This window comes from Ranitomeya imitator, chromosome 1, assembly GCF_032444005.1.
Source record: "Ranitomeya imitator isolate aRanImi1 chromosome 1, aRanImi1.pri, whole genome shotgun sequence".
Classification (NCBI taxonomy): Eukaryota; Metazoa; Chordata; class Amphibia; order Anura; family Dendrobatidae; genus Ranitomeya; species Ranitomeya imitator.
The window spans coordinates 3,410,373-3,429,375 of record NC_091282.1 but is presented as its reverse complement, the minus strand read 5'-3'; the positions used below and the strand labels follow the sequence as shown (position 1 = coordinate 3,429,375).

At 45.6% G+C, this 19,003-nt stretch overlaps 1 protein-coding gene across 3 annotated transcripts in view; it reads left to right on the top strand.

Moving 5' to 3' along the window:
* NPR2 (natriuretic peptide receptor 2) overlaps nt 1-19,003 on the top strand; it is a 422,222-nt gene that overhangs the window by 154,710 nt on the left and 248,509 nt on the right. For all 3 annotated transcript variants that reach the window (XM_069745468.1, XM_069745472.1, XM_069745463.1), the window contains exons 4-5: nt 11,661-11,796; nt 16,673-16,767. In XM_069745468.1, the coding sequence (XP_069601569.1) occupies nt 11,661-11,796; nt 16,673-16,767 (231 nt within the window). The remainder of the gene's footprint in view (nt 1-11,660; nt 11,797-16,672; nt 16,768-19,003) is intronic.

The following is a 19,003-nucleotide window of genomic DNA, read 5'->3' as shown; positions in this document are numbered from 1 at the left end:
CCCAGTGCTCCAGCATTCTGCCCCAGTGTGTCCAGCATTCAGCCCCCAGCGTGTCCAGCATTCTGCCCCCAGTGCTCCAGCATTCTGCCCCCAACGTGTCCAGCATTCTACCCCCAGTGCTCCAGCATTCTGCCCCAGTGTGTCCAGCATTCTGCCCCCAGCGTGTCCAGCATTCTGCCCCCAGTGCTCCAGCATTCTGCCCCCAGCGTGTCCAGCATTCTGCCCCCAGTGCTCCAGCATTCTGCCCCCAGCGTGTCCAGCATTCTGCCCTCAGTGCTCCAGCATTCTGCCCCAGTGTGTCCAGCATTCAGACCTGGGCACCCCTGCATCGCCTCTCTCAATGATAAAAAGAAAAGTTATTCTTACCTAGCCGCTCTCCTGCTGCAGGCGAAGCTCCCCTCCACTCACTCCACACTTGCCGGCAACTGACACTGACGTCAGACGCCGGCAACGTGCGCGCTGCGGCTGACGTCAGCGCGGGCTCGCATGTCAATAGTGTTGCAGCAGCGCCGGTAAGGGCCCTTTTTAGGGTGAGCACGGTGAGCCCACTGGGCCCCATACGCCCATCAGGGCAGTAATGCCCTAATGGCGGCCCTGCATATACGATACACACATTCCACATATAGGATAAACACATTCTACATATACGATACACACATTCTACATATACGATACACACATTCTACATATACGATACACACATTCTACATATACGATACACACATTCTACATATACGATACACACATTCCACATATACGATACACACATTCCACATATACGATACACACATTCTACATATACGATACACACATTCTACATATACGATACACACATTCTACATATACGATACACACATTCCACATATAGGATAAACACATTCTACATATACGATACACACATTCTACATATACGATACACACATTCTACATATACGATACACACATTCTACATATACGATACACACATTCTACATATACGATACACACATTCTACATATACGATACACACATTCCACATATACGATACACACATTCTACATATACGATACACACATTCTACATATACGATACACACATTCCACATATACGATACACACATTCTACATATACGATACACACATTCTACATATACGATGCACACATTCTACATATACGATACACACATTCTACATATACGATACACACATGCTACATATACGATACACACATTCTACATATACGATACACACATTCTACGTATACGATACACATATTCTACATATACGATACACACATTCTACATATACGATACACACATTCTACATATACGATACACACATTCTACATATACGATACACACATTCTACATATATGATACACACATTCTACATATACGATACACACATTCTACATATAGGATACACACATTCTACATATATGATACACACATTCTACATATACGATACACACTGTTGTGAATTCTGCTTTTGGGCTCCCTCCGGTGGTTGTAGAGGGTAATGCAGTTGTCTCTGGGCTGCAGTCTTGGACAGGTGTATCCGCTAATTGCAATTCTGACTGGGCTATTTAGCTTTGCAGGACTCTTTAGTCCTGGCCAGTTGTCAATGTTTCTTTGGAAGTGTTGGATCTCTGCCTGGCCTCTCCTGCTTATCTGCCAGTTCAGTAAAGATAAGTGTTTGTTCCTTTTTCTGAAGTACACATGCTGTGTGCTTATTTTCAGTGCTGATCTTTTTTTTCTATTTTGTTCCAGCTTAGAACTGTGTCAGTTGTTTTTCTCAGTCTTGTTGGATTCTCTGGAGTTGCAGATATACTCTCCACATCTTTAGTTAGGTGGTGGAGTTTTGTATTTTCTGCTGTGGATATTTTTGTAGTATTTTTATGCTGACCGCTTAGTATCCTGTCCTGTCCTTTTCTATTTAGCTACAAGTGGCCTCCTTTGCTAAGCCTGTTTTCTGCCTGCGTGTGTCTTTTCCTCTCCAACTCACAGTCATTATTTGTGGGGGGCTGCCTAACCTTTGGGGGTCTACTCTGAGGCAAGATAGTATTCCTATTTCCATCTATAGGGGTATTTAGTCATCCGGCTGTGTCGAGGTGTCTAGGTTTTGTTAGGCACACCCCACGGCTACTTCTAGTTGCGGTGATAAGATCAGGGTTTGCAGTCAGTAAACTTACCACTGCTCCAGTGAAGGTTTTCATGCTGCTCCAAGGTCACCTAATCATAACAGTACAACTGGCCAACAATGAGTTAAATGCATCTCAGAAGAAGGGAGGAATGGTCTTGAGGCATTTTTTTTTTCTTCAGTCTACTTTGTCTTCTCCTCCCTCTTAATCTCTGGGTGGCTGAAGAGCCTTGTGCTAGCATGGATGTTCAGGAAATAGCTTCTCGTGTAGATCAGCTTGCTGCTAGGGTACAGGGTATTTCTGATTACATTGTTCAGACTCCTGCTTTAGAACCGAAGATACCTACTACTGATTTGTTTTTTGGTGACAGGTCCAAATTTTTGAGTTTTAAAAACAACTGTAAACTGTTTTTGCATTGAAACCTCGATCCTCCGGTGATTCCATTCAACAGGTTAAAATCATCATCTCCCTGCTGCGTGGTGATCCACAGGATTGGGCATTTTCTCTGGAATCTGGGGATCCTGCTTTGCTTAATGTAGACTCCTTCTTTCAGGCGTTAGGATTACTGTATGATGAACCTAATTTGGTGGATCAAGTTGAGAAGACCTTGTTGGCCCTGTGTCAGGGGCAAGAGGCGGCTGAATTGTATTGTCAGAAATTCAGAAAATGGTCTGTGTTGACTAAATGGAATAATGATGCTTTGGCGGCAATTTTCAGAAAGGGTCTTTCTGAATCCGTTAAAGATGTTATGGTGGGGTTTCCCACACCCTCCAATCTGAGTGATTCTATGTCTCTGGCCATTCAGATTGACCGGCGCTTGCGGGAACGCAGAACTGTGCGCTCTATGGCGTTATCCTCAGAACAAATTCCTGAGCCAATGCAGTGTGATAGGATTCTGTCTAAAACAGAACGACAAGGTTTCAGACGTCTCAATAGGTTGTGTTATTATTGTGGCGACGCTTCCCATGTCATTTCTGTCTGCCCTAAGCGGACAAAGAGGATCGCCAGTTCATTTACCATCAGTACTGTACAACCTAAATTTCTGTTATCTGTGTCCTTGATCTGCTCATTGTCATCATTTTCTGTCATGGCGTTTGTGAATTCAGGCACCGCCTTCAACTTAATGGACTTTGAGTTTGCCAGGCGTTGTGGTTTTCCTTTGCAGCCTTTGCAGAACCCTATTCCTTTAAAGGGCCACTGTCACCCCCTCCAGCCGTTATAAACTAAAAGAGCCACCTTGTGCAGCAGTGATGCTGCATTCTAACAAGGTGGCTCTTTTAGTTTTGTGTTCAGGTATAACTAAAATAAAGCGCTTTGAAACTTTGCAAAAATACCTATCTTTGTCCATGGAGGCGGGTCTGAAGCCTCCTCTGTGAAGCGCCCAACTGCCGTCACTCATCTCTTCTGGGGTGATGGTTGCCGCCCCCTGCACGCTGTTTTCTTCTGAAATCCAGCGCCTGCGCTGTGCGTGCCTGCCTGGGGCAGGCGCAGTGTTCATTGGCAGTCATCGCTCAGATGCCGTGTTCCTGCCTGCGACTGTGCGGGCAGTGCGGCCGCCCTGTTAATGAATCCCCGCACCGCACTGTGTTATGCATTATGTGTCTATTTGTGTCAGTTGTTTTTCTCAGTCTTGTTGGATTCTCTGGAGTTGCAGTTATACTCTCCACATCTTTAGTTAGGTGGTGGAGTTTTGTATTTTCTGCTGTGGATATTTTTGTAGTATTTTTATGCTGACCGCTTAGTATCCTGTCCTGTCCTTTTCTATTTAGCTACAAGTGGCCTCCTTTGCTAAGCCTGTTTTCTGCCTGCGTGTGTCTTTTCCTCTCCAACTCACTGTCATTATTTGTGGGGGGCTGCCTATCCTTTGGGGGTCTACTCTGAGGCAAGATAGTTTTCCTATTTCCATCTTTAGGGGAATTTAGTCCTCCGGCTGTGTCGAGGTGTCTAGGTTTTGTTAGGCACACCCCATGGCTACTTCTAGTTGCGGTGATAAGATCAGGGTTTGCGGTCAGTATAGTTACCACCTACTCCAGTGATGCTTTTCATGCTGCTCCAAGTCCACCTAATCATAACAACACACATTCTACATATACGATACACACATTCTACATATACGATACACACATTCTACATATACGATACGCACATTCCACATATACGATACACACATTCTACATATACGATACACACATTCTACATATACAGTGGGTACAGAAAGTATTCAGACCCCTTTACATTTATGACTTTTTGTTTCATTGCAGCCATTTGGTAAATTCAAAGAAGTTCATTTTTTCTAATTAATTTTCACTCTGCACCTCATCTTGACTGAAAAAAAAACAGAAATATAGAAATTTTTGCAAATTTAATAAAAAATAAATACTGATCTATCCCATGGTCATAAGTCTTCAGCCCCTTTGCTCAGTATTGGGTAGAAGCACCTTTTGAACTAGTACAGCCATGAGTCTTCTTGGGAATGATACAACAAGTTTTTCACCCCTGGATTTGGGGATCCTCGGCCTTTCTTCCTTGCAGATCCTCTCCAGTTCCTTCAAGTTGGATGGTGAACGTTTTTGGACAGCCATTTTCAGGTCTCTCCAGAGATGCTCCATTGGGTTTAGGTCAGGGCTCTAGTTGGGCCAGTCAAGAATGGTCACAGAATTGTTCTGAAGCCACGCCTTTGTTATTTTAGCTGTATGCTTAGGGTCATTGTCTTGTTGGAAGGTGAACCTTCGGCCAAATCTGAGGTCCAGAGCACTCTGGAAGAGGTTTTCATCCAGTATATCTCTGTACTTGGCCGCATTCATGTTTCCTTCAATGACAACCAGTCGTCCTGTCCCTGCAGCTGAAAAACACCCCCATTGCATGATGCTGCCTCCACCATGTTTCACTGTTGGGATTGTATTGGGCAGGTGATGAGCAGTGACTGGTTTTCTCCGCACATACCTGTCACGAAAACCCTCCCTTTTTGGTCACGAACTTGTAGCTCTCTGACATCTCCTTACCCTGCTGGTCACGAAAACCTTCCCTTTTTGGTCATGAACTTGCAGCTCTCTGGCACCCCCTTACCCTGCTGGCCACTAAGGGTAATGGCAGATGATAACGTGAGCGCAGCTGCTTTAATTTCTGTTGAATATTGTGGCACGTGATGTGACTGGATGTATATATACCACCGGTTCCTTATAGGAACAAATATATACCCCGATCCAGTCACCATAAAGTCCCCAGCTCCACATAAATACGAAAACTATGCTGCCACCATCGACCTCTTATAGGTGGATCGGACACCTGTTTGGAATTTGCACGGAGTATGTGGTGGTTTGCTCCTAGAACAAGAAGAACGAAGCTAGCACATTTTAAAAGAAGTTTACTCCAGAAAAAATCGTCAGTGTTTACAAAAGATACAAATGATATTACAAAAGAGACAAAATTCAAGTATGTACAAACAATTATGAAATAAAAGGGATAACATTACGAAACTTACGAAATCTCAGTCACAGGTATAACGTGTCGATAAAGGGAAGGCGAGGTCCCAAATAAATGATCCAGTACCACAGGATGGTGTCTAGCTGTCTCTCCTGGCTCTGAATGCATGCCAAAGATGGACGTTCTGGTTTTTATGCTTTGGCCATAGAGCTAATGCTTCCCATTTTGCTGACCTCACATATGGACTGTTTTCTGGGAGGTACACATAGCTAGGAAAGTTACCAATAACTCATTTTCTTCATATATTTGGCCTGGAAGCTCACAGGCCAATGATATTGGCATTATTTTTCCCCCTGTACATTTACCGTTCTTTAGAGTCCAAACACGGTATGTCTGTGTTCTGCTGGTGGGCAGAAATTCATTTCCCAGGTTTCTGCTTGCCTATTTGCCGCAAAACGCTGCCATGCATAACCCTAAGTGCCCAGATCCTGGAAATCTAATTTTCATGTTTCTAGGATTAATGTGTTTTATTGAATTTCACTTTGAGTATTTTGCTTATAAGACAAAAAGATTTTGGAGGGAATCACATTCAGCTTTACAGGCAATAAAAACTGACATTCCACAAGGATCATTTGCCTGTAGGGGTGGGGTGGAAATTCACAGAGGGGATGAGAGGGGCTGCATTAAGGATTTTGGTCCTACAGAAACCAGTGATGGGAAGAGTAGTCGGCCAGTTCTGGTGGTATCCCGAACAATGGAAAATAATTCATATTTTCCTGACAATACCGCTTAGAATTTTCACCAAAAAGGCCTGTGTTCCTCTTATCAGACCAGAGAATCTAATTTAGCAAACTCTATGCGGCTTTCATATGTCTTGCACTGAGGAGAGGCTTCCGTCGGACCACTCTGCCATAAAGGCCCGACTGGTGGAGGCTGCAGTGATAGTTGACTTTGTGGAACTTTCTCCCATCTCCCTACTGCATCTATGGAGCTCAGCCACAGTGATCTTGGGGTTCTTCTTTACCTCTCTCACCAAGGCTCTTCTCCCACGATTGCACAGTTTGGCTGGACGGCCAGGTCTAGGAAGACTTCTGATGGTCCCAAACTTCTTCCATTTAAGGATTATGGAGGCCACTGTGCTCTTAGGATCCTTGAGTCCTGCAGACATTCTGTTGTCACCTTGGCCAGATCTGCGCCTTGCCACAATTCTGTCTCTGAGCTCCTTGGCCAGTTCCTTTAACCTCATGATTCTCCTTTGGTCTGACATGCACTGTGAGCTGTGAGGTCTTATATAGACAGGTGTGCGCCGCTCCAAATCACGTCCTATCAGACTAATTACACACAGCTGGACTCCAATGAAGGAGGAGAACCATCTCAAGGAGGATCACAAGGAAATGGACAGCATGGGACTTACATATGAGGGTCTGAAGACTTATGACCAAGTGATATTTCAAGTTTTTGTTTTTTAATAAATTTGCAAAAATTTCTACGTTTGTGTTTTTTTTTTCCAGCCAAGATGAGGTGCAGAGTGTACATTAATGAGAAAAACATGAACTTTTTTAAATTTACCAAATGGCTGCTATGAAACAGATTGAAAAATTTAAAGGAGTCTGAATACTTTCCGTACCCACTGTGTATATAGCTATATACTCCCCTCTAACTGTGTGTGTGTATATATATATATATATATATATATATATATATATATATATATATATATATATATACAGTGGGGCAAAAAAGCAATAGTGCAAGTTCCACCACTTAAAAAGATGATAGGCGTCTGTAATTTACATCATAGGTAGACCTCAACTATGGGAGACAAACTGAGAAAAAAAAATCCAGAAAATCACATTGTCTGTTTTTTTTATCATTTTATTTGCATATTATGGTGGAAAATAAGTATTTGGTCAGAAACAAAATTTCATCTCAATACTTAGTAATATATCCTTTGTTGGCAATGACAGAGGTCAAACGTTTTCTGTAAGTCTTCACAAGGTTGCCACACACTGTTGTTGGTATGTTGGCCCATTCCTCCATGCAGATCTCCTCTAGAGCAGTGATGTTTTTGGCTTTTCGCTTGGCAACACGGACTTTCAACTCCCTCCAAAGGTTTTCTATAGGGTTGAGATCTGGAGACTGGCTAGGCCACTCCAGGACCTTGAAATGCTTCTTACGAAGCCACTCATTCGTTGCCCTGGCGGTGTGCTTTGGATCATTGTCATGTTGAAAGACCCAGCCACGTTTCATCTTCAATGCCCTTGCTGATGGAAGGAGGTTTGCACTCAAAATCTCACGATACATGGCCCCATTCATTCTTTCATGTAAACGGATCAGTCGTCCTGGCCCCTTTGCAGAGAAACAGCCCCAAAGCATGATGTTTCCACCACCATGCTTTACAGTAGGTATGGTGTTTGATGGATGCAACTCATTATTCTTTTTCCTCCAAACACGACAAGTTGTGTTTCTACCAAACAGTTCCAGTTTGGTTTCATCAGACCATAGGACATTCTCCCAAAACTCCTCTGGATCATCCAAATGCTCTCTAGCAAACTTCAGACGGGCCCGGACATGTACTGGCTTAAGCAGTGGGACACGTCTGGCACTGCAGGATCTGAGTCCATGGTGGCGTAGTGTGTTACTTATGGTAGGTCTTGTTACATTGGTCCCAGCTCTCTGCAGTTCATTCACTAGGTCCCCCCGCGTGGTTCTGGGATTTTTGCTCACCGTTCTTGTGATCATTCTGACCCCACGGGGTGGGATTTTGCGTGGAGCCCCAGATCGAGGGAGATTATCAGTGGTCTTGTATGTCTTCCATTTTCTAATTATTGCTCCCACTGTTGATTTCTTCACTCCAAGCTGGTTGGCTATTGCAGATTCAGTCTTCCCAGCCTGGTGCAGGGCTACAATTTTGTTTCTGGTGTCCTTTGACAGCTCTTTGGTCTTCACCATAGTGGAGTTTGGAGTCAGACTGTTTGAGGGTGTGCACAGGTGTCTTTTTATACTGATAACAAGTTTAAACAGGAGCCATTACTACAGGTAATGAGTGGAGGAAAGAGGAGACTCTTAAAGAAGAAGTTACAGGTCTGTGAGAGCCAGAAATCTTGATTGTTTGTTTCTGACCAAATACTTATTTTCCACCATAATATGCAAAAAAAATGATAAAAAAAACAGACAATGTGATTTTCTGGATTTTTTTTCTCAGTTTGTCTCCCATAGTTGAGGTCTACCTATGATGTAAATTACAGACGCCTCTCATCTTTTTAAGTGGTGGAACTTGCACTATTGCTGACTGACTAAATACTTTTTTGCCCCACTGTATATATATATATATATATATATATATACTATAGTTACCGTACACTCCGCTCTCTGTGTGTATACACCGTACACTGCGCTCTCTGTGTGTATACACCGTACACTGCGCTCTCTCTCTGTGTATACACCGTACACTCCGCTCTCTGTGTGTATACACCGTACACTCCGCTCTCTGTGTTTATATACACCGTACACTCCGCTCTCTGTGTGTATACACCGTACACTCCGCTCTCTGTGTATACACCGTACTACGCTCTCTCTGTGTGTATACACCGTACACTCCGCTCTCTCTGTGTGTATACACCGTACACTCCGCTCTCTCTCTGTGTGTATACACCGTACACTCCGCTCTCTCTGTGTGTATACACCGTACACTCCGCTCTCTCTCTGTGTATACACCGTACACTCCGCTCTCTCTCTGTGTATACACCGTACACTGCGCTCTCTCTGTGTGTATACACCGTACACTCCGCTCTCTCTCTGTGTATACACCGTACACTCCGCTCTCTCTCTGTGTATACACCGTACACTCCGCTCTCTCTGTGTGTATACACCGTACACTGCGCTCTCTCTGTGTGTATACACCGTACACTCCGCTCTCTGTGTGTATACACCGTACACTCCGCTCTCTCTGTGTGTATACACCGTACACTCCGCTCTCTGTGTGTATACACCGTACACTGCGCTCTCTCTCTGTGTATACACCGTACACTCCGCTCTCTGTGTGTATACACCGTACACTCCGCTCTCTCTGTGTGTATACACCGTACACTCCGCTCTCTCTGTGTGTATACACCGTACACTCCGCTCTCTCTGTGTATACACCGTACACTCCGCTCTCTGTGTATACACCGTACACTCCGCTCTCTCTGTGTGTATACACCGTACACTCCGCTCTCTCTGTGTATACACCGTACACTCCGCTCTCTGTGTATACACCGTACACTCCGCTCTCTCTGTGTGTATACACCGTACACTCCGCTCTCTCTGTGTGTATACACCGTACACTGCGCTCTCTCTGTGTATACACCGTACACTCTGCTCTCTCTCTGTGTATACACCGTACACTCCGCTCTCTCTGTGTGTATACACCGTACACTGCGCTCTCTCTGTGTATACACCGTACACTCCGCTCTCTGTGTATACACCGTACACTCCGCTCTCTCTGTGTGTATACACCGTACACTCCGCTCTCTCTCTGTGTATACACCGTGCACTCCGCTCTCTGTGTGTATACACCGTACACTCCGCTCTCTCTGTGTGTATACACCGTACACTCCGCTCTCTCTGTGTATACACCGTACACTCCGCTCTCTCTGTGTGTATACACCGTACACTCCGCTCTCTCTCTGTGTATACACCGTACACTCCGCTCTCTGTGTGTATACACCGTACACTCCGCTCTCTCTGTGTGTATACACCGTACACTCCGCTCTCTCTGTGTATACACCGTACACTCTGCTCTCTCTCTGTGTATACACCGTACACTCCGCTCTCTCTCTGTGTATACACCGTACACTCCGCTCTCTCTGTGTGTATACACCGTACACTGCGCTCTCTCTGTGTGTATACACCGTACACTCCGCTCTCTGTGTGTATACACCGTACACTCCGCTCTCTGTGTGTATACACCGTACACTGCGCTCTCTCTCTCTGTGTATACACCGTATACTCCTCTCTGTGTGTATACACCGTACACTCCGCTCTCTCTGTGTGTATACACCGTACACTCCGCTCTCTCTGTGTGTATACACCGTACACTCCGCTCTCTCTGTGTGTATACACCGTACACTGCGCTCTCTCTCTGTGTATACACCGTACACTCCGCTCTCTGTGTGTATACACCGTACACTGCGCTCTCTCTGTGTGTATACACCGTACACTCCGCTCTCTCTGTGTGTATACACCGTACACTCCTCTCTCTCTGTGTGTATACACCGTACACTCCGCTCTCTCTGTGTGTATACACCGTACACTCCGCTCTCTCTGTGTGTATACACCGTACACTCCGCTCTCTCTGTGTGTATACACCGTACACTCCGCTCTCTCTGTGTGTATACACCGTACACTCCGCTCTCTCTGTGTGTATACACCGTACACTCCGCTCTCTCTGTGTGTATACACCGTACACTCCACTCTCTCTGTGTATACACCGTACACTCCGCTCTCTGTGTGTATACACCGTACACTCCGCTCTCTGTGTGTATACACCGTACACTGCGCTCTCTCTGTGTGTATACACCGTACACTCCTCTCTCTCTGTGTGTATACACCGTACACTCCGCTCTCTCTGTGTGTATACACCGTACACTCCGCTCTCTCTGTGTGTATACACCGTACACTCCTCTCTCTCTGTGTGTATACACCGTACACTCCGCTCTCTCTGTGTGTATACACCGTACACTCCTCTCTCTCTGTGTGTATACACCGTACACTCCGCTCTCTCTGTGTGTATACACCGTACACTCCGCTCTCTCTGTGTGTATACACCGTACACTCCGCTCTCTCTGTGTGTATACACCGTACACTCCGCTCTCTCTGTGTGTATACACCGTACACTCCTCTCTCTCTGTGTGTATACACCGTACACTCCGCTCTCTCTCTGTGTATACACCGTACACTCCGCTCTCTCTGTGTGTATACACCGTACACTCCGCTCTCTCTCTGTGTATACACTGTACACTATACACACTATACATACAGGACTTGCTCTGTGCTGTGGCCACTTCGATCTTTCTGCGTTTTCTCGGCCATTTCTTACGGTTTCACCTCTGAGTTATATTCCCTTTCCATCTCTCCAGATGAACCTCATTGCCGGCTGCTTCTATGACGGCGTGCTGCTTTATGCCCAAGCTCTGCACGAGACACTTCAAGAAGGAGGTTCTCCAAAGGATGGAATACGGATCGTACAGAAGATACAGGAGCGCAGCATACAGGGTGAGGGTATGATGTGTGTAGTATGGAGGATAGTCACAGCATACAGGGTGAGGGTATGATGTGTGTAGTATGGAGGATAGTCACAGCATACAGGGTGAGGGTATGATGGGTGTAGTATGGAGGATAGTCACAGCATACAGGGTGAGGGTATGATGGGTGTAGTATGGAGGATAGTCACAGCATACAGGGTGAGGGTATGATGTGTGTAGTATGGAGGATAGTCACAGCATACAGGGTGAGGGTATGATGGGTGTAGTATGGAGGATAGTCACAGCATACAGGGTGAGGGTATGATGGGTGTAGTATGGAGGATAGTCACAGCATACAGGGTGAGGGTATGATGGGTGTAGTATGGAGGATAGTCACAGCATACAGGGTGAGGGTATGATGGGTGTAGTATGGAGGATAGTCACAGCATACAGGGTGAGGGTATGATGGGTGTAGTATGGAGGATAGTCACAGCATACAGGGTGAGGGTATGATGGGTGTAGTATGGAGGATAGTCACAGCATACAGGGTGAGGGTATGATGGGTGTAGTATGGAGGATAGTCACAGCATACAGGGTGAGGGTATGATGGGTGTAGTATGGAGGATAGTCACAGCATACAGGGTGAGGGTATGATGGGTGTAGTATGGAGGATAGTCACAGCATACAGGGTGAGGGTATGATGGGTGTAGTATGGAGGATAGTCACAGCATACAGGGTGAGGGTATGATGTGTGTAGTATGGAGGATAGTCACAGTATACAGGGTGAGGGTATGATGTGTGTAGTATGGAGGATAGTCACAGTATACAGGGTGAGGGTATGATGTGTGTAGTATGGAGGATAGTCACAGTATACAGGGTGAGGGTATGATGTGTGTAGTATGGAGGATAGTCACAGTATACAGGGTGAGGGTATGATGTGTGTAGTATGGAGGATAGTCACAGCATACAGGGTGAGGGTATGATGTGTGTAGTATGGAGGATAGTCACAGCATACAGGGTGAGGGTATGATGGGTGTAGTATGGAGGATAGTCACAGCATACAGGGTGAGGGTATGATGTGTGTAGTATGGAGGATAGTCACAGCATACAGGGTGAGGGTATGATGGGTGTAGTATGGAGGATAGTCACAGCATACAGGGTGAGGGTATGATGTGTGTAGTATGGAGGATAGTCACAGCATACAGGGTGAGGGTATGATGGGTGTAGTATGGAGGATAGTCACAGCATACAGGGTGAGGGTATGATGGGTGTAGTATGGAGGATAGTCACAGCATACAGGGTGAGGGTATGATGTGTGTAGTATGGAGGATAGTCACAGCATACAGGGTGAGGGTATGATGGGTGTAGTATGGAGGATAGTCACAGCATACAGGGTGAGGGTATGATGTGTGTAGTATGGAGGATAGTCACAGTATACAGGGTGAGGGTATGATGTGTGTAGTATGGAGGATAGTCACAGTATACAGGGTGAGGGTATGATGTGTGTAGTATGGAGGATAGTCACAGTATACAGGGTGAGGGTATGATGTGTGTAGTATGGAGGATAGTCACAGTATACAGGGTGAGGGTATGATGTGTGTAGTATGGAGGATAGTCACAGCATACAGGGTGAGGGTATGATGGGTGTAGTATGGAGGATAGTCACAGTATACAGGGTGAGGGTATGATGGGTGTAGTATGGAGGATAGTCACAGTATACAGGGTGAGGGTATGATGTGTGTAGTATGGAGGATAGTCACAGCATACAGGGTGAGGGTATGATGTGTGTAGTATGGAGGATAGTCACAGCATACAGGGTGAGGGTATGATGGGTGTAGTATGGAGGATAGTCACAGCATACAGGGTGAGGGTATGATGTGTGTAGTATGGAGGATAGTCACAGCATACAGGGTGAGGGTATGATGTGTGTAGTATGGAGGATAGTCACAGCATACAGGGTGAGGGTATGATGTGTGTAGTATGGAGGATAGTCACAGCATACAGGGTGAGGGTATGATGGGTGTAGTATGGAGGATAGTCACAGCATACAAGGTGAGGGTATGATGTGTGTAGTATGGAGGATAGTCACAGTATACAGGGTGAGGGTATGATGTGTGTAGTATGGAGGATAGTCACAGTATACAGGGTGAGGGTATGATGTGTGTAGTATGGAGGATAGTCACAGTATACAGGGTGAGGGTATGATGTGTGTAGTATGGAGGATAGTCACAGTATACAGGGTGAGGGTATGATGTGTGTAGTATGGAGGATAGTCACAGCATACAGGGTGAGGGTATGATGGGTGTAGTATGGAGGATAGTCACAGTATACAGGGTGAGGGTATGATGGGTGTAGTATGGAGGATAGTCACAGTATACAGGGTGAGGGTATGATGGGTGTAGTATGGAGGATAGTCACAGTATACAGGGTGAGGGTATGATGTGTGTAGTATGGAGGATAGTCACAGCATACAGGGTGAGGGTATGATGGGTGTAGTATGGAGGATAGTCACAGTATACAGGGTGAGGGTGTGATGTGTGTAGTATGGAGGATAGTCACAGCATACAGGGTGAGGGTGTGATGGGTGTAGTATGGAGGATAGTCACAGCATACAGGGTGAGGGTGTGATGGGTGTAGTATGGAGCATAGTCACAGCATACAGGGTGAGGGTATGATGGGTGTAGTATGGAGCATAGTCACAGCATACAGGGTGAGGGTATGATGTGTGTAGTATGGAGGATAGTCACAGCATACAGGGTGAGGGTATGATGTGTGTAGTATGGAGGATAGTCACAGCATACAGGGTGAGGGTATGATGTGTGTAGTATGGAGGATAGTCACAGCATACAGGGTGAGGGTATGATGGGTGTAGTATGGAGGATAGTCACAGCATACAGGGTGAGGGTATGATGTGTGTAGTATGGAGGATAGTCACAGCATACAGGGTGAGGGTATGATGGGTGTAGTATGGAGGATAGTCACAGCATACAGGGTGAGGGTATGATGTGTGTAGTATGGAGGATAGTCACAGCATACAGGGTGAGGGTATGATGGGTGTAGTATGGAGGATAGTCACAGCATACAAGGTGAGGGTATGATGTGTGTAGTATGGAGGATAGTCACAGTATACAGGGTGAGGGTATGATGTGTGTAGTATGGAGGATAGTCACAGTATACAGGGTGAGGGTATGATGTGTGTAGTATGGAGGATAGTCACAGTATACAGGGTGAGGGTATGATGTGTGTAGTATGGAGGATAGTCACAGTATACAGGGTGAGGGTATGATGTGTGTAGTATGGAGGATAGTCACAGTATACAGGGTGAGGGTATGATGTGTGTAGTATGGAGGATAGTCACAGCATACAGGGTGAGGGTATGATGGGTGTAGTATGGAGGATAGTCACAGTATACAGGGTGAGGGTATGATGGGTGTAGTATGGAGGATAGTCACAGTATACAGGGTGAGGGTATGATGGGTGTAGTATGGAGGATAGTCACAGTATACAGGGTGAGGGTATGATGTGTGTAGTATGGAGGATAGTCACAGCATACAGGGTGAGGGTATGATGGGTGTAGTATGGAGGATAGTCACAGCATACAGGGTGAGGGTGTGATGTGTGTAGTATGGAGGATAGTCACAGCATACAGGGTGAGGGTATGATGGGTGTAGTATGGAGGATAGTCACAGCATACAGGGTGAGGGTGTGATGGGTGTAGTATGGAGCATAGTCACAGCATACAGGGTGAGGGTATGATGGGTGTAGTATGGAGCATAGTCACAGCATACAGGGTGAGGGTATGATGGGTGTAGTATGGAGGATAGTCACAGTATACAGGGTGAGGGTATGATGTGTGTAGTATGGAGGATAGTCACAGCATACAGGGTGAGGGTATGATGTGTGTAGTATGGAGGATAGTCACAGCATACAGGGTGAGGGTATGATGGGTGTAGTATGGAGGATAGTCACGGCATACAGGGTGAGGGTATGATGTGTGTAGTATGGAGGATAGTCACAGCATACAGGGTGAGGGTATGATGGGTGTAGTATGGAGGATAGTCACAGCATACAGGGTGAGGGTATGATGTGTGTAGTATGGAGGATAGTCACAGCATACAGGGTGAGGGTATGATGGGTGTAGTATGGAGGATAGTCACAGCATACAAGGTGAGGGTATGATGTGTGTAGTATGGAGGATAGTCACAGTATACAGGGTGAGGGTATGATGTGTATAGTATGGAGGATAGTCACAGTATACAGGGTGAGGGTATGATGTGTGTAGTATGGAGGATAGTCACAGTATACAGGGTGAGGGTATGATGTGTGTAGTATGGAGGATAGTCACAGTATACAGGGTGAGGGTATGATGTGTGTAGTATGGAGGATAGTCACAGCATACAGGGTGAAGGTATGATGGGTGTAGTATGGAGGATAGTCACAGTATACAGGGTGAGGGTATGATGGGTGTAGTATGGAGGATAGTCACAGTATACAGGGTGAGGGTATGATGGGTGTAGTATGGAGGATAGTCACAGTATACAGGGTGAGGGTATGATGTGTGTAGTATGGAGGATAGTCACAGCATACAGGGTGAGGGTATGATGGGTGTAGTATGGAGGATAGTCACAGTATACAGGGTGAGGGTGTGATGTGTGTAGTATGGAGGATAGTCACAGCATACAGGGTGAGGGTATGATGGGTGTAGTATGGAGGATAGTCACAGCATACAGGGTGAGGGTGTGATGGGTGTAGTATGGAGCATAGTCACAGCATACAGGGTGAGGGTATGATGGGTGTAGTATGGAGCATAGTCACAGCATACAGGGTGAGGGTATGATGGGTGTAGTATGGAGCATAGTCACAGCATAGCCGGTGATGAGTTACTGTCTCCATTCTTCTTTTGTTAGGAATTACTGGGACTGTTACTATGGACAAGAACAATGACCGCAATACCGACTTTGATCTGTGGACAATGGCCGACCATGACAGCGGTCACTTCGGGGTGAGATCACATCGTTTCTCCTCTTGTTTGTTAAGAATCATTTATGATATGAATTGTAGCAAGTAAGTTTAACCCCTTCACCTGCAGACGGGTTTTACAGTTTTGACCAGTGACTCTTTATGTGTTAATAACTCTGGATCCCAGTGATTCTGACATTATTTTTTCATGACATATTGTACATTATTTACATCGATATGACTTATGGTTATTCATGAAATATGGAAAATTTGACAAAATTTGAAAATGTTTCAGTTTTCAAATTTTTTACTTTTATGCCTTTAAATCAGAGGGTCATGCCACACAAAATAATTAATAAATAATATTCCCCACATGGCTACTTTACATCAGAATACTTTTTTGTTTGAGAGTTGTTGTGGTCCGGGGTTGTTTTGTCACCCCCGATTCTTTTCTGAAGGGGATTTATTTATATCCCACTTCCCAGTTCCGCTTGAACTTGCAGCTCTCTTGCGCCCCCTTACCCTCAGATCAGACAGGGAACTGCACCTAGGATAATTAGTCACCAGAAAGGCTGCCTTACTATGTACTGGCTAATGGGCACACTGCAGCAAGGGCGATATAACTACTCCCACTCAGGCGGGCAAAATAATTATCAACGCCGTCTGTCACTGCCAGTTTCCCCCAAAAGCTCAGGACACTTCCGCTGCCACCAGCTCCTATTTCCTATTTAATAACGGGTCAGGAGCCAACCCAATTAGTAGCAATGGCTTAGATCAGAGGCTTTAGGGTAAGTTTTAGAGCAAGGAAACCGTTGCAAATATTATAACTTTTACTCCAAAAAGATTAGGCAGTGTTTACAAAAGTATACAAAATATATTATAAAATGAGACAATTATGTGTGTACAGACAATTACAAAATAAAAAGATTAAAGATGAAAATACACTTACAGTTGCTTAAGTCATTTCATAGCAGACAATGTGGTGTGGGGGGAGGGGCGATACATCAAAATGAATCTGTCATGGGGCTACCGCGACAGAGAGGTTCCAGAGAACCACAGCGCTCTGGGCCTCATTCACACACAGTGAACAGAAGCTCTTCTCCTGTATTCTGACCTGGCTGCTTTGTGCCAGCAGTGCAGGAGTTAATCTTGTTGCTGTGAGCTGGGTCTCTCAGCTGAAGGTAATTTTGTAATCTCCTCCTCTATATAGACCCAACCTTGACTTCAGCTATTGTCAGTGATCAGTTCTGCTGCCTGGCTTGGAGGTTGAAGGAGCGTGGTGTATTAGGAGCTTGGAGGTTTATTTACAGAGATTGGTGTCTGCTGTTTTGGTTGCATGTTAAACCTGTTTTCCTTCCTAGTTTTTTTCCTTCTCTTTCCTTCTATGTGTTGCCTCTGTGGTTGTGTGAGCATTTGGTGAGTTTGAGACTTTTAGTTACCTTGTCTGTATACCCTGTTTAATTGTCGTATTTATACACTGGTGCAGTCCACCTCCTTTGGGGGGTGAGGGGGCAATTGATAGGGCCTGCACAGGAGACAGGGATACGTGGGCGGCTCAGGCATCCTAACCATCATAGGTACCCCTGAGATAAGGGAAAGTCAGGGCCCCATTATAGTGGCAGGGACAGGTGCGGGTCCCAGTACGCCGTCCTGCCCCTTTATCGCCATTATCAGCGTGACCGTATCACTGACCTTAAAAATTTTCTTGGTCCAATATGGACCCCATTGCTGCTTTAGCTGGACAATTATAGCAGCTCAGTCTAGAGGTGGCTGACCTCCGCTTAGCGGTTGTACAGCGCACTCCAGTGGCCACTGCAGGGGTTGCTACACCTCCACAAGCTTCGCTGGAGCCTAAAATTGCGTTACCTGACAGGTTCTCAGGGGGGCGTGACAAATTTGTTACTTTCAGGGAGGCCTGTAAATTGTATTTTAGGTTGCGTCCTCACACTTCAGGTTCATAGGAGCAGAGGGTTGGAATTATAGTATCGCTCCTACAAGGTGACCCTCAGGCCTGGGTGTGAGGACAATGTATAAAATCGGTAGTAGTTTCTCTGCCTTTTAGCACCATAGCTGAGGGAATTCGGCACCGCTAACCATGGTGCTCCTGTATCTGATGAATATCTGGTGTATCGCTCCTTCCTCTGATGAATATCTGGTGTATCGCTCCTGTATCTGATGAATATCTGGTGTATCGCTCCTGTATCTGATGAATACCTGGTGTATCGCTCCTGTATCTGATGAATATCTGGTGTATCGCTCCTTCCTCTGATGAATATCTG